This window comes from Accipiter gentilis, chromosome 31 (genome assembly GCF_929443795.1).
Source record: "Accipiter gentilis chromosome 31, bAccGen1.1, whole genome shotgun sequence".
Classification (NCBI taxonomy): domain Eukaryota; kingdom Metazoa; phylum Chordata; class Aves; order Accipitriformes; family Accipitridae; genus Astur; species Astur gentilis.
Genome location: NC_064910.1, coordinates 5,367,765 through 5,389,713, shown reverse-complemented (window position 1 = coordinate 5,389,713; position 21,949 = coordinate 5,367,765). Strand labels below are relative to the sequence as shown.

General features: G+C 41.7%; 1 protein-coding gene and 1 long non-coding RNA gene across 3 annotated transcripts in view; one reads left to right on the top strand and one right to left on the bottom strand.

The window, feature by feature from the left end:
• Positions 1–19,716, bottom strand: part of LOC126052952 (uncharacterized) — a 36,067-nt gene extending 16,351 nt beyond the window's left edge. The window contains exons 1-2 of the long non-coding RNA XR_007510197.1: positions 19,627–19,716; positions 13,291–13,444 (exon numbers count right to left, since the gene is read on the bottom strand). This is a non-coding gene — a long non-coding RNA (uncharacterized LOC126052952). The remainder of the gene's footprint in view (positions 1–13,290; positions 13,445–19,626) is intronic.
• A 114-nt stretch (positions 19,717–19,830) lies between these two features.
• MRPS9 (mitochondrial ribosomal protein S9) overlaps positions 19,831–21,949 on the top strand; it is a 34,715-nt gene continuing 32,596 nt past the window's right edge. For both annotated transcript variants that reach the window (XM_049834327.1, XM_049834325.1), the window contains exon 1: positions 19,831–19,913. In XM_049834327.1, the coding sequence (XP_049690284.1) occupies positions 19,842–19,913 (72 nt within the window). In that variant the 5' untranslated portion in view covers positions 19,831–19,841. The remainder of the gene's footprint in view (positions 19,914–21,949) is intronic.

Below are 21,949 nucleotides of genomic sequence, written 5' to 3'. Positions count from 1 at the left end.
GGAGGCAAGAAGAAGAATAAGGGGAGAGGGTGATACTGAAAGATTTAGTTAAAGTCTATTCTTCTCTGTTTTTTTTCAGAGTAGGGGTCAATGGTTTAAGTACAACAGGCTTGATTCACTGCCTGGATGAAGCAGATGGGGCAGATCGCCAGGCAGCAGCGTCCAAATAAAAGCTGTGGAGGGCAGCTTTAACTTTTCTTGCAAACCAAAGGGCCATTATAATAGTGAGAAAGTGGGACCTGACCCTACTCAGCCTTCACTTCCATCTGCTCCAGAGAATTCTTTGTACAGCAGTTTGGGTCAGAAGGGCCACCTGAACTAGCCCTCTCCTCCTCTGCCAGCGGCCTGGAGATCCAGTACAGGAATCGGCAGACAGTCTTCCTGCACAGAGGAGTACAGCGATTGCCTAAGACCATCCAGCCCCGGTGTGTTGTCATATACTCTCACCCAGAGCCCACATTATACTGCGAGGTGAGCTGCTGCACCAGCAAATCACAAAAGATGCTCTTGCCTAAAAGAGGAGACAGTTTAAGCGTGAAACTAAAGACATCAGTGGGAACATGGACATTGATAGGGAAACACAAAGAAAGAGTGAGCTGACATTTTTCAGCATCGTGGTCAGGAGCCAGTTGCCTGACTGCTGTTATGTGTGTTGCAGGCATCATGATGCTTTCAAAGCAGGGAATGAGGTAAGTTTACAGACATCTGCTGGGAGTTCCTCCCAAGAGAAGGCTTGAGCAACAGGGTGAAAGTGCTTATTTGGAAGTGTGGTAAGTGGGCAGTAATTGTGGTTTCATGGGACAATTAGATGCGGTGCTCATAGGTCAAGTAGGAATGGACAGTGAAGATCCAGGAAAATGGAAACAAGCACTTTGTATCAGTTGCAATACAGGAACCAAGACAGGAACCAGAAGAGAGCAGCAAAAAGATACAGTCAAGCTGCAGTCTGAAAGAATTACTTTTTCAGTAGAAGTCAAAATATGTTTCAGTGGCACTCAGCTTTCCCTGATCTGTGATGATTGCACAATTATTATCCAAGACTCCTTTCCCTTCTCAAACCTGGAATAGATCCCAAGAAATCCCTCAGTGACCTGATAGAGGAGTACCTGGAATTAACACACACAGACAGCTACTTCTTACTGAAGTGTTTAGCATCACTGGTCTCTGAGCATCATTGTTAGTCTACAGAGGAGTCTATGTTATGTATCTTTTCTAGATTTTTAGAAACCCTGACTTGGAGCTACTAGTACCCATATTGTTTCCCAAGCTTTTCCAAAGCTTGAGTTATAAGTATGCATAACCATAACAACACGCAGATCTGATGAAAGGCTATTGTACAGATTTCTATCCCATGTATGGAAATGTGTGAATACATTTTTTCCATGTCTCATATAGCACATGTATTATTAGACAGATACAATGACAGACAAATAGATAAAAATAAATCATTCCACATATTGTATATCCAGAATATTCCACTGTCAGTAAAGTTATCTGTATTCCCATAATACCATTTATTTTTTTATTCAGATTCATAACTTTTTCAGTTTTTTCACACCCAAATCTGCTTGTTTCTCAAGTCTCTGAATGCGCACTGCATAACCGCCTTTCATATGTCCAACATGTACCATTGCCTTTGCTTTCAGCCATGAAGTTTCCTAGACACCAAAACAAAGCATTCTTCTGCACATGCTCAAGAGCTTTGCTCTCATACATCACAAGCTAGGCAGTTAGTTCCCACATAGTTCAGTGCTCTACTAATCCAGAAGAAAACTACACTTGCCCAAGTCCAGAGGGATTCTAATTTGGGACTCCTTTTTTCCAATGGAGTTATGTATGGACCAGCCTATAGATATTCAGCCACAACGTACAAAAAAGTGCAACCAACATATACAGGGCCAGGAAAAGAGAACAATGATGGAGGGGTCTGATTCTGGGGTCCAGGGACAACAGGAATCGCATGACTGGGTAAAGTCATCATTTCTCTCTTCTGCCTTGACACTGCACCTTATCATCAGTGTGTAATTCTTCAATTATCCCTGGACTGCTGTGATGAAACCTTGACTATTTTGATTTCAACTGACTTTGAAGAACTGGGTCAGAATGCATGTGTGACAGGTAATAAGCTGTAACTATAAAAGCAGTGAAAACCGCAGAAGGCCCTAGTGCAATATAGTCCCATTAACATATCACACCAGAAATCTTAATTTGGGAATTTCCTAAGGTTTTTTTTAACCTTTTAAAATTTTAACCATACAGTCTTCACACTATACTAAAAGTCCTCTTTGTATAATACCCAGGATGGGGTCAGCAAGTGTAGCAGGAACTGAAACATGGGCTTCTGGGCTCAGTGACTGTAACCTCTGCTGCCTGACCTTAAAGATGCCAGTCAGGAGAGACACCGAGCGCCAGCGTGGGCTACGGTAGCATATTCTTTCATTGTTTGCTACTCACACCCTTATTTTCACAGCAGAAAAGGAAGATCAACAGGCCTGAAGGGAACTGGATGTAAGTGTTTCTGGACTCAGAAAGACTTATTTTGAGTATTAAGACACATATGCATACACAGGGGCTGGGAGTGAGGAAAAGAAAAATACTCAGCATGGGTGTTAAAGAGAGAAAAACAGTGTGTGCTTTGATGGTTAGTATTTGGTGCCCTCTTCTGCGCCCATCCGTATTTTTAAAGTTCTTTAGAATCAGGAGAAGAGCATCTGTCTGTTCTCCATTTCTACATAGCAGTGCTTTGCTGCTAGGGGCAAAGGGTCACCCTAGCAGATGTCGGCGATCGTGGTGATGGGAAAAGTAGAATCTTTTTTTAGGTGAGAGGAATGAGTTTGTTAATAGAGAGTAAAAGGCTGTGAATAGAAATTAAAAAATATTTAACTGAGATTTCATTTATGACATCTAAATTATTATATTAATAAAAGTAGATTGTATTTTGATTGTGACTGAATAAGAAACATACCATGTATATAAGGTATATAATCAGTTTAATCACATGCTGATCCCAGGACAACCTCATCCCAACATTTTATGAAATTACAAATAACATATAGTGCACACAATACTTCATAGTAATTTAAATGTCACTTTGCTAAATGAACTTGAAGACAGATTTGCACTTCTTGAATGCGGAATCATTCCAATATTAATTTCTATTTTTTCCATTACTGAAAGATAATTTTATGCTAGAATTTCAAATACTTAAATCCAAAAGGTTCACTAATTCAGCTCTCAGCTTTTGAGTTTCAGCAGTACCAAATTCAATTGGAAAGCTTGCTAACTACCTTTATCTTTCTACCTTCAACTTTGCTTTATCTGCAGATGCACAAAGCATTGCAAACGTCTTACAGCAGTTCTCTACCAGTCTGCCACAGCCCAGGCAGCTCTTGTTTCCTGCAGGATTATTCATTTATTTTGAAGAGGGATGATATAGAGGTTATATCATTGTGCCAGCTCACAGCTCCTCCACTGAGAACTGAAGAGAGCAATATCTAAATCATAGATGTTGTTATGAACATGACAAGCCTCAGGTTCCTGTATGGCAGTCCACCTGAGCCCCTGACCCCGGGCAGGGTTGCTCAGAAACATCATCTGGTTTTACCCTTCCAGGTATGTCTCTGCTCCTGTTTATTGCTGGTTGACTTCATGAGAAGAAATCCATTTGACATTTTAAGATTTACTTTCTTGGATACATAGGTTTGAGCAGCTGCTGCTAACCTCCCCTACAGTTTTGAAGCCAGTTTGTTTTCAGTCAAGCTAAACCTTAGAGCCAAAACTGTCAAACTTGGGTGACTACATTGCACATAGAGACATGGAAGCAATTGGCCAGACTTTTGAGGATGAAAAACATTCAGAGTTTGCATCAACTCAGCACCTTCAAAACACAGACCATTCATTTAAGTGAGCAAATATGTATTTAGATTCCCAAAGATAGACTCCTATTTGGAAAGGCTGGCTAGTATTTTCAATTTCCTTCAACGATGAACTGCCATGCTTACTAACCTGTCCTGCAAACTGTTACCTTCTTTCCTTTTTTTTTAACTTTGGGGGAGGGAAGATACGTCTTTAATGTAATTTCTAAGTCTTATACCTATGTCAGGGGATAGGAAGAATGGGTTATATCACAGAACAAGGCTAGGGAAAATATGCAGACTGCCACTCTGAGCAGACACTCGACCTCAAAAGCATGCGCAGACACAGTGCACCCAGGCAAGCTCATCCCGAATCTGACATATTATTGTCACTAAGCAGATCTAAGCAATGCAAGAAGTCTTGCTATACTAGAAGATCTGCATCTTATTGTGCAGGAGTGCAAATCCCAAATGATGGAACATCTCTGCAAAGCTAACTTTAGCTTAAATGTTGCCCAAGTTTAACTCATACATAGGATCCTAACTTCAGTGTGGTGAAGCCTGTAGCGCTAACTGGCTGGCCCACTAATGGATTCATTCAAACAATTGATCTCCCTGTAGCAGGGACATATGTTTTCTCCATGGGAAAACTTCAAGGATATACAGTCCTTCAGTGCCTTCTGCTCATCTAAAGAGGTCAGCCTTTTCTTACAAGCAATTAACTGGGGATGTTTTGTTTTGTTTTGTTTTGTATTGCAGCTTGCTCCAGTAAAGAAATCCATAGGATGCCCATCCACAACTCTTAGTATTACATACAAGCATAGCGTGGACAAAACAAACTCAAGTGTTATTTCACAGTGTGGTTGCTTTCATGCAAACACAGCTAATACAAACAGAGTAATTCAAGCACGGATAATTCATGTTAACTCTTCACTGAAGACACATCCATCAGTGGTGCATAGGAAGTGATTTTACCCTTGCTTTGTTTTCACTTAGGTCACTAATTAAGAGAAGTTAATCTAAACAAGTTTGAATTGGATTCAAAGTGTCAGCCTCAGGGATTTTCTTCTAGTTTATGTAGATGACATAAAATTAATTGATGTAAACTTCTGAAACTTTTCTGGTGAGGACAAGATCAAGTGCAGTAGCAAATATGAGCGCAGATTGCAAAAAATAGATTCCAGAGCTTATAGCACCTTGTTTTCTGATGTCTTATACTTTTATATCATATGACCATCTGCAGCTAAGTGGAGCTGGCCATCCCACAAAGGGACCAGTCAGGTCACTGAAATATGGAGTTGCCCTTTGTATTTGGATAACTCTGATGGATAAAACATTCTTCAACATTATTCAGGAATGACATCAAACAGTTTGCCTCCATACACAAAAAATTGCAGTCTAGACTGAGAGGAGGCTTTCAGCATCCTTGTTTTCTACTCAATTTTGCAAAAAGTTCTCTTTGAATTCATTATTAAATGAAGGCATTTAAAAATACTAAACCAAAGCTGCACTTTAAGATCAAACAAGGATGAAGTACTAGTGGAAAGAGGAAGGACATTTTCCTTCTTTTACCACCGTACCTACCGGTTTTGAAGGTGATTAACTGTTGTGTGCTCTAATATTAAAAGGATTTTTAAAAGGCATTTTATTGGGAGGATTCCTGATTTAAAGAGGTGCTTGAGGAAGTAATCAGCTGTTTTACTATCCTGTTGAGATAGCTATCTCTCTGCCACTGTAAGCTCAAGTAATATTCATATCAGTATAAGCAATGTTATGGCATACAATCTTAGAATAAACTGTGTGGAAAGTGGCTTCTAACATTGCATCATCTACATAGTAAAAATATATGCCATTAATAGAATGTACTTACAAAGACAACAAACAAATATCATGGGTAGGCTGCCTAGGAGAAACAGACTTTATCACTATGCCATCATCATATTCTTTCAACTTAATATAACGAAAATAACTTTGATGAGTCAGTTAAGAACATGATTTCAGAATAAAGCCACTTGGGTCTTCTTTTTCAGTGTCAGTCTATGAACATCGGATCAACTGCCTCAGCCTTTAAACTGCTTGCCTCGTGTCACACTGCATAAACTGAAATAAGCAGAGGGATTTGTGCTAGAAGTCTCTTCTTTAGAAAGGAGGAGTCTGGCAGGTGGTGAATTTCAGAGGAGTTTCCCTGAGTTTGGAAAGCATTCCCTGTACCAACTGGTTTATCCAGGCTTTTTTGTTCGAGTCTGTCCTTACAGATTTCAGAAACAAGTTGTTCTGCCAGGCCTGACAACAAGGCTCTGAAAAAGTCCCTTTTTAACTGTAAACATCACCTAATAAATCCATAACCTTAAAAGTCTAGCAATGTCCTCAGTCCAAAGGTCATGAGGAAATCACTCTGACCTGCTACCTAATGTGGCTCAGCACTGATCAAAACACCATCGGTTCCTGAGGAGAAACAGATTAATTAATTCTAAATCTATAGTATGCTACTTAAATATAGTGATGAAAGGATTGAGCCCAAGAGCCCAAGTGTCTAGTAGCTGTACGCTGAGAAAATAACTCAGATCTTGTCTGAATAGGATGCGCTCTGGAAGTGTGTGCTGCCACCCAGCTCCCCACGGATCAGGGCAAATGTCACCTCACCTAGCGTTAACCACCTCTGCACCTCAAAGGAGACAGTCATCCCCTTCTAAGCCCAGGCCACCCAGCCTGCAGCATGAGGAGGACATCTCCCAGAAGAGGCAATATCTGTGCACAGGGACCTCAGTGTCACCACGAAAAAAAATCTTAAAAGTCAGTAGAGGTTTTCTCCTAAATATGCCTAAAGCCAGGGCATAGATCACACTCCTTGGCCTATGTCTACTTCAGCAGAGGGCAGAAGAGAAGCAAGCAGAAGGCAAGAAAGGTCTGGACTGGGATGAAGAAAGGAAAGAAGAGTGCCTGAGGGAACTAGAGAAGGAAGCACCAGTCTTTGCCGTGCAGACCACAGGACCGCATTTGGTGGGTTTGGTTGTGCCAGTACTCATCCTCTAGCAGAGCAGCAGGCACCTTAAACCTCAGCTGCATCTTGGGGCTGAAGCAATGTCAGGTTATGCCACAGTGCCTTGCTACACTGCATGCAGTCCTGACAGAAGGGTTCACCCGCGACCTGCTACGCTGCTCTGGAAGCTGCTACTGGCTTCAGTGATGCAAAGGATTCTTGGGACTGTCTTATTGAGCCAGTGTCTAGGGCTATATACTAATAAATTAAACAGTGTCAGGGAAAGTTCCTGGACAGGGGAAGTCCATCAGCTATACTGTAAAATTACACTGTTAGAATAGTTCCAGGCACAGCTTTGGTCTGTGCCAAAGAGGACTTTGCCAAGCATAGTTCAAGGATTAGTACAGCCCTGGCACCACTTCCAGCAGGTGGTTTGGATGTGGCTGCCCTTTGCTGAAGGGTAAAGAGCTTTATTAATATAGTTGCAAGTCACTTTGTGACAGTTGGCCCCAGTGCCGGAACAGGGCCCCAGGATGCTTTGCCTACCGCCAAGCGTAGCCCAAGCGCCTGCCAACTGAAGACACACTTGGCCTCCGCAGAAATTCAGGACCAGATGTGGGACGTTGTTCCCCAAAGGTCTGGAGACACTGAGAGGGTGGATGATGAGCCAGACCACTCACCCTCAGAACTCCAGGGCACTCTCTGACATGCCTCTGGAGAGCAATACCTCATCTGCATGTTCTGCTGTTAGTCTGAGTTACATTTGTTGATGAAAGTGAGGTAAGTATTGCTTTTGGTGGCTACCAGGAATGGAAATGGAACCACCCCGGACCACGCGACTGCTGATGTTATAGGCAATATGAAAATGAAAAGGATTATACATCTTCCCACTTAGGTGTTCATTTCCACAGTTGTAATTTTCAAATGAGAGGGTATGTCCTGCTGCAGTCTTAACTTCCAGTAAACACAGATATGGTTGTTAATAAATATATACTGTGGCCCATAGAAAGTACAAATCATGTGCCTTACTACTATGCAATAAACCTCCTGGATTCCTTTTATTTAATTAATCAATGCATAGGGAGATTCTTATTTTAACATCAAGTCACTCCTTAACTATTAGAGCTCACTCCCTGGAGAGAAATATCTCCAATTATCATAATTATCATATAGTTCAGCTTCTGCAAATTTTATATTATGCATTTAACTTTTGGCATCATAAAATGTGAAGTGCAAAGTACACATGATGTGCCTTCCTGCACAACTTAACAGTAGCATTACCTAGTTCATAGCTTTGCATACTCTTTGTACTTCTGACATGAAATTATGCAAACACTAGCCATTCTTTGGTACCAAAGTAAGAGAAAGCATTTCTTTGTTTCAGAAACACTTGCTATAAACCATTCCTCCATTACAGTAACCATTCAAAACCTGTGTACTCAATTTTTAGAAAAATTCCCAACGAAATTCCTGAAATCGTCATAACAGGTTAGTTTGTGAACTTCTCCTTCAGGGCTGACATGTATAAAAACTTCACAAACAAAAGCCTTCTCTCTGTAGATACATTCATTCAACTTGTCCGACTTTATTCTCATTTATTTTTAAGAGGTAGGAGCTATCTCTGTTACAGTGGCACTGACATACCAGGACTGCTCCCAGCAATAGTAACGTATTAGATGCTTTCCAAGAAAGAATAGTTTCTCTGCAGCTTCTAAGGAGTAGCCTACTTGACAAATGAGTTATTCAAGAAACTCACTTTCCGAATATACATATTCTCCTGGGTTTTCTTCAGAAGTTTTTCTAGATATTTACTTGAGAAAAGGTCAGAATAGATCATTGTTGGAAATTTTAAGATAATCCTGCCACTTGAAACATTGGATTGCTTTTTAAAATTAAATATAATTAATCTGTATTTTGTACTTTTGATATTAGATGCTTTGAAGCTCTGGTTAAGCAACCTAAGGATGTATTTAAGAAATTGTTTCTGTGCACTTATGAATAAAAGCTTTTGTCAGTCTTGTTCATTTAGATGTTTTGGACACACACTATAGCTTCCTTTCTGCCATAGGCTTCTGTCCCACCATCATCTGTTTATTTTTACTCCTAAATGCACATTTGGAATTGTCACTTAAGGGAAAACCTATTTTGTCAACGTCCTTCTCTGTTCTACTTCACTCAGTACTGGTTTTTTATGTCCATGTCTTCACCTTCATTTCTTTAAATATTGACTTAGATAATCTTAACTAAGAAAAAAGATAGACATCTTTACTGGTTTCTCTTAGAATTACTCATAATGTACTATATATGCCATTGCAATAAAATAAATTTAAAAAAACAGATTTTGATCTAAATCAAGAAAATCTACCACAAATAGGACCATAACAGCTTGTTAGCAGAGAGTGAGAATATTGCTGTGGCACAAGGGTTTCTAGATTTTTCCAAAGACAAGTAAAACAATGAGATAGTAGTCTTAAAAGGAAGAATCTTCAGATATGGAATATGGAGGAACGCTCAAGAATGTGGATTCACTTGGAGCTACTCAAAATATTATCATATTCCAACAGTAATGTTTTTATAGATTAAAATCATAAGTATAACTGGCAGTCTAAGGAGAAGTTATTTAGAGAAGATGAACCATCTTCTTATAAAATTGGTTTTGATTCTTTGAAAACATTTGGCTTCCATCTGCTACAAATTATAAAGCAAGCACAGAATAGGTACAAAAGAGAGAATATTAATTACTCTTTTTATTCTTGTCTTTGATTTATGAATATGATCTTACTTTTGTTAGTATAAATGAACAGTATATATATTGGTGTAATGAGCACATTTTTAAGTAGAAAGAAGATACTTCCTTGCCCATGCCCTTTTACAACTCCTCTTCTGGGTCAGCTTGTTCAGACATCTTTAGCAGGGTTCAAAAAGGCTACAAGCTGCATATACGTAACTTCAAAGTTTAAATCCACTATTTATTGGCCAGCACCCACAAAAGGTAGCTGGGACTTAACATTTAAGCGTTGGTATGCTCGCCACCCTGACAAGGCACCTGATGACTCTCTGCTAGCCAGGCAGGCATCAGTCGTGGGTGGAAAGGCTGATCTCCAGGGCTCCTGAGGATGGTCCCTCAGTGTGGCAGAGCTGCCATCTTCTACCATAAACTGAAAGTCTCTGGCCTGAAAAAATTCCATGAATTGATCCTGGAAACACTTAGGACCCGGTTTTGAAATCCCTTCTTGGGGTGAATGGCATTGAATAGTGTGCCATTAACGTCAACAGCTTTGTTCACCAGGGAAGAAGCTCTTTAAAGAAATATGGCAGCAGAATCCTGGCCATGGCTCTGTTCTAAAATGAACTTCAAGAGAACAGAATCACCCTATTTTTGCAAGTATGTTCAGTCAATTGTTCTCTGCCTTCATTGACAGTATCTGTTTTTCCCAGAGGAGATAACTGTTCTTCAGTTTCTGTTCACAGTTTGGACGCTTCAGGCTCAAAAAATGCAGTGCTATGTACATTCAACTTTGCTACAATCTTCCACTCTACATTTATGTTAATTTGCTTCACTGACCTTAAACTTAACTTCTGAAGATTCCTAAATTTTATATTTTTCTGAATACCATATTCACTACCAGTAACAGCAGGGCCATTACTCAGTGATAGTGACAAGCTGTTCTATGGATTCTAACAGCTAAAACACATACATTACCATCATCTAGAACTAAAGCATAACTGAGAGATTTACCAAATATTGCAAAGAAGGTTTGAGAATTCAGGCGGGTCCTCTAATGTTTGAAAGGAGAAGACTCACTCAGATATGTTGACTCATTTTGTCAGATTTGTTCTACTACTGGAGTGAAGAAGCAAAATATTTATCATCTAATTTTCAGCGTGAACATGGGAAGATGAAAATTTGCTTTCTCTTAAGAATTTCAAACAACTCCAATTTTGTACATCAAATATTTGCATCAATCTGAGAAAAAATCTGAAGACCAATGTGTGTTTGTGAACATTCTCAAAATAATTAGAAGGTGCTTGACTATCGTATGCTGGCAGAGTGTAAAAACCTCTTTCAATAAACCTAAATAAACAATTTAAAGAAACAATTAAACTACATATCATTTGCAGAAAATTTAAAACAGAAAAAGGCAAAACAAATTTTGTTTCCCCAAGCTTGGTCTTCATTGAGAGCCCAACTGTTTGCAGGCTCCAATGAGGTGTTTAAAAAGTGACCTGAGTGCTATCCTGAGTATACTTTACCAACTAATTCCTCATTTAATTTCATGTTCTTCAGTGTATTGTCCGTTGGATGAAATGGCACTGAGACAAACCCCTCACCAGAAAGGTTTCTTGTTTATAAGTACACATGTGTATTTCTTAAAACACTCTATCAGCTTGAGTAAGAGATATCATTATCAGGTCAAGATGAAGGAATAGCCTTGACATGATCAGAGGGAAAATGTCCATATTAAGACAATAATAGCCCTATCAAGAAAAGTGGTGGGAAAAGGATAGATCCAGGCATGTAAGGAATATCTCTGCCAGCTGTATCTCTCAATCCTTTACTTACTCAGATGTCAAGAGAAAGTACTTCTAGTGCAGGAACAATAACCAAATGCCTAACCATGAAAGAACTCTTTAAATATTATTCACAGGAGTAAAGTTACTCATTTGTTTGAGCATTTTCAGAATCAGAGCTTTTATGACAAATGCATCTAAAAGCAACATTTTTCCCCTGAAGAACAACAACACTGGCTGTTTGTCAGGAAAGCATTTTTAAAAACCAAACCTTTCATAATCATTCTACTCCTTAGTCCTCACACATGCAACAACATTTGCCTGTAGTGGGATTGAAGTCCTGCTCTTAATGGTTGCTGATCCCAGAACAGCTAAACACACGGTCATCTTTTGTTCTCCTATTTTAGCAGAATGAAAATCCAGGCAAAATGAGCATATAAAAGCTATCTGGACAGGATCTGATCCAGCAGCCACAAGATCAGTGTCATACCTTCCATAGACTCAGGCAAATCAGATCAGTAAGGTCAAGCCTGTATAGGCAAGGTCAGTAAGGTATGGAGCTGTCCCTTAAGTATATGAAAGAGCAAAATACCAAATTATGTCACCTACTGTGGACAAGTAAGTTAGACTTACCTTCAAGTTCTGGTTCAGTGCTAGACTTTTTGGAACGTATTGGAACGAGCGCTGATAGGAGAGTCACAAAGTACAGAAGAGAGGCAAAGAGAAAAAAATGTCTATACTATTGATCCCACAAAAGAGTTACATGTAGTTGACTTCTCTCCCCTTTTTAGTGTTTGAAACTGTAGGATTTTATTTTGAATAGTATCACATTTTCCCTGACAACCCCACTCTAAAAAGATTTTTTTCTGAAGGTTCCTTGCATAAAAAAGCGTATTTCTTTCCATATTTGCTCAGAACCTCTAGATTCCAACAGAAACTCTTAATGAAACTCTTGTTTGAGTCTGTTTTTTTAATGTATCCGTAAGAGTGGAAAACTAGCAACCACATCCCAGGGGACAGTGAAGTCCTCTCCCAAGAGATATTTAACAAGCCTTTTTGTTTTGCTTTGCTTTTATTTAAGAAAACTGAAATAATTTAATGTGATCTGTTTTAATCATATTGTACATCTAAGTACAGATTGACCTTTCCATGTAACTTTATAAATGACTGAGAAGGCTTGGCCAAAGAGACAAAATGTCTGGTATTCTTTAAAATAAGCTGGAGCCTACTTACCTCCGCAAGGTTCAGGATAATTTGCTGCCAGCCAACCACGTTCAGTTGGATTGTGGCAGCACATTACAAATGACACGACTTGTGTCATCAATAAGTAAGTAAATCAGTCAGTTTGTGACCACACACACCGAAGTTGCAGATTCCTTCTCTTTTCTCCCCCAAATTTGCAAACGTTCTCTCCCCTGCTTTGCCTCCTGTTTTGAAACAGAACTATCATAATCTGAGAAATACAGTTGCTTGCTGCAGATGTTCAGATTTAGGCTGACATGCAGTATTAGCTTCTCACATGTAAGGAGGTGATGATTCAGACAGTTTCTACTGATACTTATAATAATCTTAATTATGCGTGCTATTTCATGAGTTAGCTCCAGCCTGCATCATTTGCCCTTTTAAGTGCTTTCTTTGATAGCTGAAGACGGCAGAGCAAGACATGTCAAAACAGAGACTGCCTTTCTACCTGCAGGTCAGATGGTTGAGAAGAGAAAGTGTTCAATAGTGCTTCCTACTCTTCTCCTCAGGATTATTTCCTGCAGTTGGAACTTGGCCCAGAGTGGTCAATGGCTGACAGGTTCTCCAGGCTAGCATAAAACACCTGGAGGCAAAACTATTTTCCAGGTGCCAGCCTAGCTCTCAGAGAGCAGAGTACTACTTCTGCATTCGGGTTAGCTCTTGCACTGATGCTTGAATGCTAAAGAAGCTTCCTGTGCTTACCTCCCCCTCCAGCGGTACCCACACAGGATTATTGTGCACTAAGCTCTTCTACTGGTGCAGCAGAACGACAGGAAGGGATCTTTTCCAGGTGTTGCGCTGACTGGGTCTTCAGGTACTGGCACCCACAGGGTAGACTGTAGGTAGTTCCTCGTTGCTGCAATAAAAGAGGAGCCAAAAAGAATGATCAGTTCTTTTATCAGAACTTCTGGGGAAGACATCTGTATTATGTTAGATACTTGGTTTTGCTGGACACTTTATAGCATTGATATTTCAATACAGGCACATGAATTGCTTGTTTCTGTAAAGAGCTCTACAGCAGAAAACTGCAGATTATTTTCTTTATTATTTGAAAATAATGGTCAGAAAGTAACAGCATTACTTGGTGCTTTTTTTTTCTTAATCCAGATCCAATTTGTCACTCTCTTTCCTTGTTATTTCTGTGAAAGATGCATCATATGTATTTCTTTAGACTTTCCGTGAAAGCCCTGATGACTCAGAAGCTTCTGCTGCTATGGCTGTTTTAAAACCTGAAATCTTTTATGTCATACTTTCTTGTGCTTCATTACTTCAGAGACTGGTCCAAAGCCTGTTAAAATACAGTTAAAGCTCCCTTTTCAGCTCTGAATTGGCTGGTATTTTGGTCATAATTTTCATTTTGAGAGGAGAAGAAATTTAATTCTGAATAACCATTTTGTCCTCTCTAGAGCATCTCCAAGAAGCATGGAAAAGTGTTAGGTGCTGGATCTGCCATTTCCCGAGCTCCAAAGACACCAAGAGGACCACTTTTATTCTATAACTTTTCAGCTCCCATCTAGCTTTCAGCAGGTGAATGCAGTCTCCTGACAGATTAGTTTGTGGCCAAGGTGACCACGTCCTCAACAACCCGGTCTCCTCGGCAGGAGTAACTTAGTGTCTGGGACCACAGCACCCTATGGGATAGCGCTTGGTCATTGACTGTCATGCACCCTGCATGAATTTTAGTCTAGCTGGAAAGACGTGAGGCCACAGGAAGGCACATCCCAGCCTTAAAACCAAAATGGAGCTTGCAGTCTGACAAAGATACAGATGGAGTTCACAACCTCCAGCAGCATCCATAAACTGTACATTGGCAAATCCCTCGCGTTGTCCCAGAAGGGCACGCTCTGAGTTGTATTTTCTGGTTATCTGGTGAGGTAGACAGGACTTACAGTGTCTACTCCCTATCTATAAATGAATCTTGGGAAGCATATACAATTTGAAAAACTACTGTTTTCTTCTATTTATTCTGAATATATGTATGTCTCCAGTACTTAGAAAAATCAATAATGAAAAGTTTATAAATCTGAACAAGTTCAGTAATGGAAATAGCAATAAATTTCCTTCTGTGTGATGAAGAGATAAAACTACTACTGCTCTTGTGTCTATGGATGGGGGAGATTATTTGTATTTCTAGTTCTATTTTAGGCTGTTCCAAGTGGCTCCGCTATACAGGGAAGGTGGCCCTAATTAGTGCTGATGTGACTTGATCAAGGTCACTTAGTCTCTAGGCCAGTCCTTAGGCCTCTTTTATTTAGCAGTATAGGCACAGTTTCTGGATATAATGTCAGCTCTGACTCAAAGTTGCTGCTAGGATCAGTAATGACATTAGTCTAATTATACAGAGACAAAAAAGTCTGATGCAAACCCTAGTCTAAAGAACAGCTCCAAATGATTCTATTATTGAAATACTGAATCAGCAATAGCAACAGTGATAAACATATGGAGGCAAAGCGTATGGTAGACAAATGACAAAGACACATTACATAGTCTAAAAGCACTTGCCAACTAAAAATAGGCCCAGACACTGCATTTGGATCTCTTTGGGCTGACTCTGGCATCCATGTGGAATAAAACTATCTTCAGATGCCTCCAAATTACATCCATACAAGTTCTCTTTCTTTCTGAGAACTGTTTGTAAATTCAATGGGGGCTACTCAAGCACATAAATTATGGCAGAGCTGGAACATAATACTGCAGAAAAGAATGCTCTCCAAAATGCCTTGCAGTGCTCAATGATACCCATAAGCTGTGGGAAAAAAACCCCAACTGACAACCCTCGGACTGTGAAGAAAAGATGAAACAGATGCGGGGCTGTGATCCAAAGCGCTGTGAAGATCTGGGTAACACCTTCTTTCACAGAGAAGGAAAGCTGTAGGAACAAAACACGGGGCACTGCTTTACAAGCAAAGATCTCTGGCTATTTTTGATTCACCTTTACTAATTCTGTGCTCAATCCAAACCACTTTCACTATAAAATGAAATACAATACCGCTGTATTTGGTGTTGTCATGTAAATTTTATTTTTATATTTGATAAATAGTTGGAATAATGATTCTTGAAACCTCTCTCACAGCAGACTTGATTGACAGCCCCCTAAGTGCTATGCCTTTTATAGCGTAACATAATTGACAACCCTTAGGTAGCTAGCATATGCAGTCTACGAAATGGAGTGTGCTCACTCCACATTTGAAGAAAAGTAGGTGCAATTAAATAGTTGTTCTTATTATTAGCTTTTAAAAATATAATTAATGTGTTTGCATTTAAGAAAGCATGACTTTTGGATGTATCAGCCTCAAGCCTTTCGAGAGTGATGAAAAAGATCAATGCAAAACAATTTCCATGCCAAAAAGCACACACATGCCATAAAATATCTAGAAATTACTTAACTGGAACTGAGTTAAAATAGTGCTGAATTCTTTGCATTTTTAACATGCATTTTGTTTTTTTCAAACACATACTGCTCAGCTTCTGAAACACAAAGTTTTCTGCCAAGCCACCCTTCTCCAGTGCTCTCCCTAGCCAAAACCTCAATTTTTTTGTTGAACACTGGACCTGGGTGTTCCTAAACTTCTCTGGGTCTAAAGAGAATCCAGAAAGTGCCCCTGATTAGGTTCTGAGGAGTGTTCTCCGCATGCAGATGCTCTGTCTAGCATCCTCAGACTCTGCCACCCAACCACTCAGTCCCTGGACGAGCACTGGTGATTGCTGTCCCTTTTGGCACAGGTGACCTAGAACTTCAGCAAAAACACTTATAGCCTAAGAAAGAAAAGCACAGGGGAAAGAGAACATAAAAAATCATTTGTAAGAAGAATAACTTTAGTTCAGAATTCAAAACCAAACTACTCCTTTATTTTTGTTTAGGGAAAAACCTGAAAAACTTTGGCATCTCTTCAGAAGCGGATTTAGATTATGGCATCGTGAGAAGTTTTAACTCTCCTACAACTATTTGTTTTGTCTTCTGCTTCATCGAGTCCCACCATCTCTGCTGCAGGTTAGCTTGTTCTGTTGCATGGCAGCAGGTCCTGCTACATCCTCCGTGAAGTCCTGCCCTCTTCTCCTGCGTAAGTTTTTTGTGTGTCTAAGCCTAAGATACTGCCTTCAGCTCACTGCAGGTCAGGAGACTTTATCAGGGAAGTATCTCTGTATATTTGCCCTGTCTTTCTACTCTTCCGTAAGCATCTATCATTGGCCACTGGTAGAGTGAAGCCGACAGGCTCAACAGACCTTTGGTCTGACCCAGTACTGCCATCCTTGCCATCTTCTCAGCTGCATATGTGAGGCAGTGAGCTGGAGATCCATACATCCCCATCACTGCCACTGGGATACCTGTTCCTCAAGCAACTGGTTTTCACACTATCCATACCAGTAACCTGAACTCATGCTATCTACAAATCCCACCTCTGATTACAAAAGGACAGCCCAAAATTCACTGCAGGACTGTCTGCATATAGGCTGGTAATGTAAGCAATCAGCAAATTTGGACTGAAGCTCAGCCTTAGGTTTGTGCTCGGGAATTTGCATATACTACAGATGTGCCCCTCAGGCTGTCCCCTGACCCATGCATGTGGCAGGCTCAGCCTGGTTTCCTTATTTTGCATTTAGTGATTTTTCATTTCAGAAACCTCAAGGCCCACACAGAAGCACCATTTTCTTAATGTCAGACCATCCCCCAAAGACAGCACTCCAAAGCTTTTATCATCCCAAATTATATGCTTACCCTCGTTACCTAAGTCTCAAAACAAAAGCAGGTAATGCACTGCAGGCAACAGTCCCCAGTTCTGTGATTGCATAGAGCATGATTAGCAAGTTACACAAGTATATCTGTAATCAGGTTCACAATTTGAACAAGTCCCCGGAGTTGAACATTGCCCAGCTGGGCTCAAAAAGGACATTCCTGCCACACAAGAGACTAAAGATCCACAGAGGGCTTAGCGAAGCATCAGAGTAGTTTGCATGGATTAGGTAAGCATCTACAGTCTGTCAACTAAATGCAGAGATAGAAAGAGAAGCCCTTTGGAGTTAATCTTGGGATAAGTAGATTAAACATGGTTTTCTTGCATTTCCCTCCACCTCTGTCTTAATACTCTTGACAGAGGGATGGAGATGCAGGGGGTTGAGCATGTAAGTAACTTCTCCTCATTTTTATCTTACCTTGGCTTGTGCTAAAAACTGATTTTGAACTGGCAAACCCAGACTCCTGCCATTCAAGCAGAAGTGGCAATCCTTCCACTAGAAGGAATCTTTGTGGGACACATCAGCCTTGCCCACCATGGAAGTACATTTTCTTCAAAGCATCCCAAGCAATAACTATGTGCACTTGCACCGAGCTATACAATCAGTCTACAAACCATTCACCCTGGCACTGTCTTACAGGGACAAGCAAGCCCAGGTAAACTCCTTGGCAGCAGCAGGATGGTTGGGAAAAATAGCTGAAATTTGTGCAAAAATATTCCACCTTGAAGGGGCAGCCACTACTTTCTAAGGGCTGACCGCTCTAAAGATCCAAGGGAGACACAACGTGGCCCTTGTCATTAAATGCTGGACTCTGCATATACCAAGGTCTCCATTCAGCAATTCATAAGAACAATTTTGTAATCTCAGACTGAAACCATGGACTATATGAACTCTCATGTCATTGCAAACATGCTTCAGACTGCAAAAGCATTTAGGATTTTTTCATAGCGGGCATAGGGGGTCAAGGGAGATAGATTTAGGGGGTCAAGGGAGTTGGATTTACATCCACAAGTTTCCAAGTAAGTGGATGTTATTTTATCATCCTTGAGTTTAATTGACAATTAATTATATGTGGGAAATGAAAACTGTTCACTCCAGCGGCGCTTCATTTCTGTAGAGCTGACAGGGATGAGAGGTAACAATTGCTCAGTGTGGTAAGGACTGAGGAGCTCCTCTGCCGCTGAACAAAGCCAAGCCGCAGGGCGACAGATGGCAGATGAGATTCACCAAGGGCCTTGAAGAGGCCATACCATCTCTGGCTTTCTCCACCCCTCCAGCCTTACTGGCTGCTCCAGGAGGTGGGTCAGTGGGACTGTGACCCTTACCCAACCCCTTTTTTCTCTTTTGGAGAAGCAGCTGGTAACCAAATGCCACCCCTACGCACTCTGTGAATGAAAGCACAGCTGCAGTTCCCAGTGCTTGGCCAGGTGTGCACAGGAGAGAGACACTCCACCGCTCTCCTTCGGTGCAGCTTTCATTGCATTCGCTTGCATGTCTCCACGTCAATAAAACTACTGACATTTTCATTTTCACAGTCAGTAACTGCAAGAATAAATGCACCTTTACAAGCGACTTCTCCTTGACCTCCCCACACAGGTGACCACCCTTGCCCACAGTCAGTTTTCTTATACCCTTTTTTCTATCCCAGGGAGGAAATAATACTTGCATCTGCATTGGGGGAAGCAAGAGCCATCCATGAAAAAGTGAAAAGCAGAGAATCATTCCCAGAATTTCCTCTTAAATAATAACTGCTCCTAAAGAGAAGGTCCCAGTAAGTCTAAAGTAGAACTTTAAAAATTATAAATTTCCACTTTTCCTGTGGTAGAAAACACTACTGCCCAAATCCAATCACCTCTAAGGCTATCTACTATGTAACTTGGGGAGACGATGAAAACTCTCAAGGTTCACCATCCAGATTAACGTCACCTTGGGAGGTGACAGTACTGATACCAACCCCTTCCTCAGCAAGAGGTGACTGCTGCATCTCTAAAACCGGGCATTTTTTTCCATGGAAAAAAAAACCCCGAGTGCTAGGGCGAAATACGCTTTTTGCTCCAACTCTCCAGGGTAGTGGTGTTGCACCAGACATGCTCCGATTTCCAAGGCTACCTGCTTCAAGAGGAGTCTTGATTTTAGCCTTTTCCTTCAGAGGTGGGTCTCACCGGAGCAGGACCCACCTGAGGTGACAGCCGTCCGCTCCGGGGACCTCCCGCTGACCTGATCCCCCGTGCGACCATAACGCAAGTTATAAACCATCATTGTAACGATCAGCCTGATTTTTTTAATGATGCTGACGTGTTTTACCTCTCAAAACCACTCTCACACCCCCGCGGCCCGCTCACCCTCCCAAAGGACGGCGGCGGGCAGCGAACGCCACAGCCTGAGGAGATCGGGAGGGGCAGCAACGCGCATGCGCGGCCCCGGCCCCGCCCCCCTCCATCCCCACCCGCCAATCGGCGCCGCCGGGGCCTACGGCGGAGAGCCACCGTTGCCCTCTCCCGGGCGGGTTGCCGCGGGTTATGGCGGCGGCCGTTGGGCGCGTGCTGCGGCTGGGCGGCCGTTGGAGCGCGGCGGGCGGGCCGCGCGCTCAGGTGAGAGCCGGGCCGGGGCCTTTTCCCGCCGTTTACGCGTGTGGAGGCCGCTTGTTTCGTTCCCCCCCCTTCCCTTCCCGGGGCTCTGCGGGAGGACGGGGAAGCCTCCGTGAGAGGCGGGGGGCGGGGGGGGGGGGGGTGTCCACGGCGGGGTGACCCCCGCGCTGGTTTCGGAGGCCCTGGCCTACCTGGCGCCGACGGTTCGTGCGCGGGGCTGGCGCCGAGAGGAGGCAGCGCTGGGGCGGGGAGTGCGAGGGCCGGCGCCGGGTTCGCCTCGGCCCTTCCGTGAGCGGAATTTGTTTTTCCTGAGGTAAAGAAAAAGCGTAGTGAAGCCCCGGGTTATTTTATGTAGCGCTGGAATTAACAGAGCCGCGTACAGACCCAAGGCAGCACTAAAGCGAAGTGCTTTAAGGTGGTAGTTTTTTAGGTTGATCAACTTGAGTGGTGGTGTAAGTGGATAGTGAAGTCTCCCAGCTCTTGCAATGGAGAGAGAAATGTGCTCCACAGGTGCGGTAACTTCTGATGAAACAGAATTACCTGTTTGTTCTGAGAGACACCGGTGTTCAGCTGATTGCCGTTTAATTAAAAAGCTTAGCTGCTGTCAGTATTCAGAACAGCCGCTGTGTTTGTGCAGTGGTATTTGATACACCTGTGTATATATATGTATTTATTCGGTGACCAGCAAGTGGATAAAAAGGCATGCTGGTAACACTTTCAAGTTACAGAGTAATTTAGGGTAATAAGGGATGAAGAATTGTTTGGTGAGTGAGCTAAACCAAACTGTGGGGTAACAGAAGGTAGATGCAGTAAGGAAGTGAAAGTTAATACTGGAAGGAGCAATTTGAACTGTTTCTGTGGGCTACTTCTAGATTCACTTTACCTCTTAGGGATAAAGACCTGGTGCCCCTGTGGGTAGTTCTTTACACAGCAGTCAGAAATACACATGCTTAAGTTGTGCAAGGAATGAGAAAAAGGCTGGCAATACTCTTAACGCTTGATTTTGTTCTCAGTTGGAATACTTTCTGTTGCTTTGGTTACCCTATATCAAAGGTATGATTATGACAGTAACTTAGTTTTTCTGGTCAGGTACCTGCTTGAGTTTGAGCTGAAAATGATTTGTGTTGTAAATGAGGAAACGGTCTCGAAGGAGGAATCACTGCAGAAGGTAGGGCTGGAAGGGGCCTTGAGAGATCATTTGTCTACTCCTCTCGCCCCCAGAGATGGGATCAGTACCTAAGCCTATAGCTATATGCAAATCATCTGTCTGTGAACCTGAGGATATGAAGGGAACTAATGGGAGGCAGGGCCTGGGAAACTTAATAGACTCTCCTTTCCATTAGGTGTAGTTAACCTGTGGAACTGTTTGAGGAGGATGTTTAGGATAGTAAGCATTCATGTGAATACAAAAATCAACATAAGAAACTTGGAAGAAAATTCCACTGAGGACTGTTAAGAACAAGATATCAGCATGTCTTTGAAACGCAGATTGCTGGAAACTGGGGAAGTGTCCTGGGAAAATTACCACCACTTGTCCTCTCCTTGTGCCTCTGATGCTGGCTGCTGTTGAGGACAGGGTAATAAGTTGATGTACCCATGTTCTGACCTGCTATAACCATTTCTTGCATCAAGCACTTTTCTGTGCTTACCATTAGGGAAGTCTTTTATGATGCCTATCCTAAAAAATCCCTTGCTGGAGTGTAGTTTGTTACTTCTTGTCTATCTTAGTGGGGGAACAGTTTAATTTCTTGGGGTTTGTTTTGCAATTGAAAGTCTTGCATTGGGGGAGGAAATGGGAGAGAAATTTTCAGTTCCCTTAGCTTTAACTGAGCAACAGGTTTAGCTTCCTATTCTTCTAAGAAGCAAACCACAGATTTAGCACAATTTCTGAAGAAAAAAAAAAATCTATCTTAGTTACTGTCAGTCACTTCTGATGTGATTGAATAGCTGTTCTCAACAGAAGAGTTCAGAGTACCATATGTGCTATTTAATTTGATTGGGTTGGTTACCTTACCTAAATCACTGTGGATGGTACATGT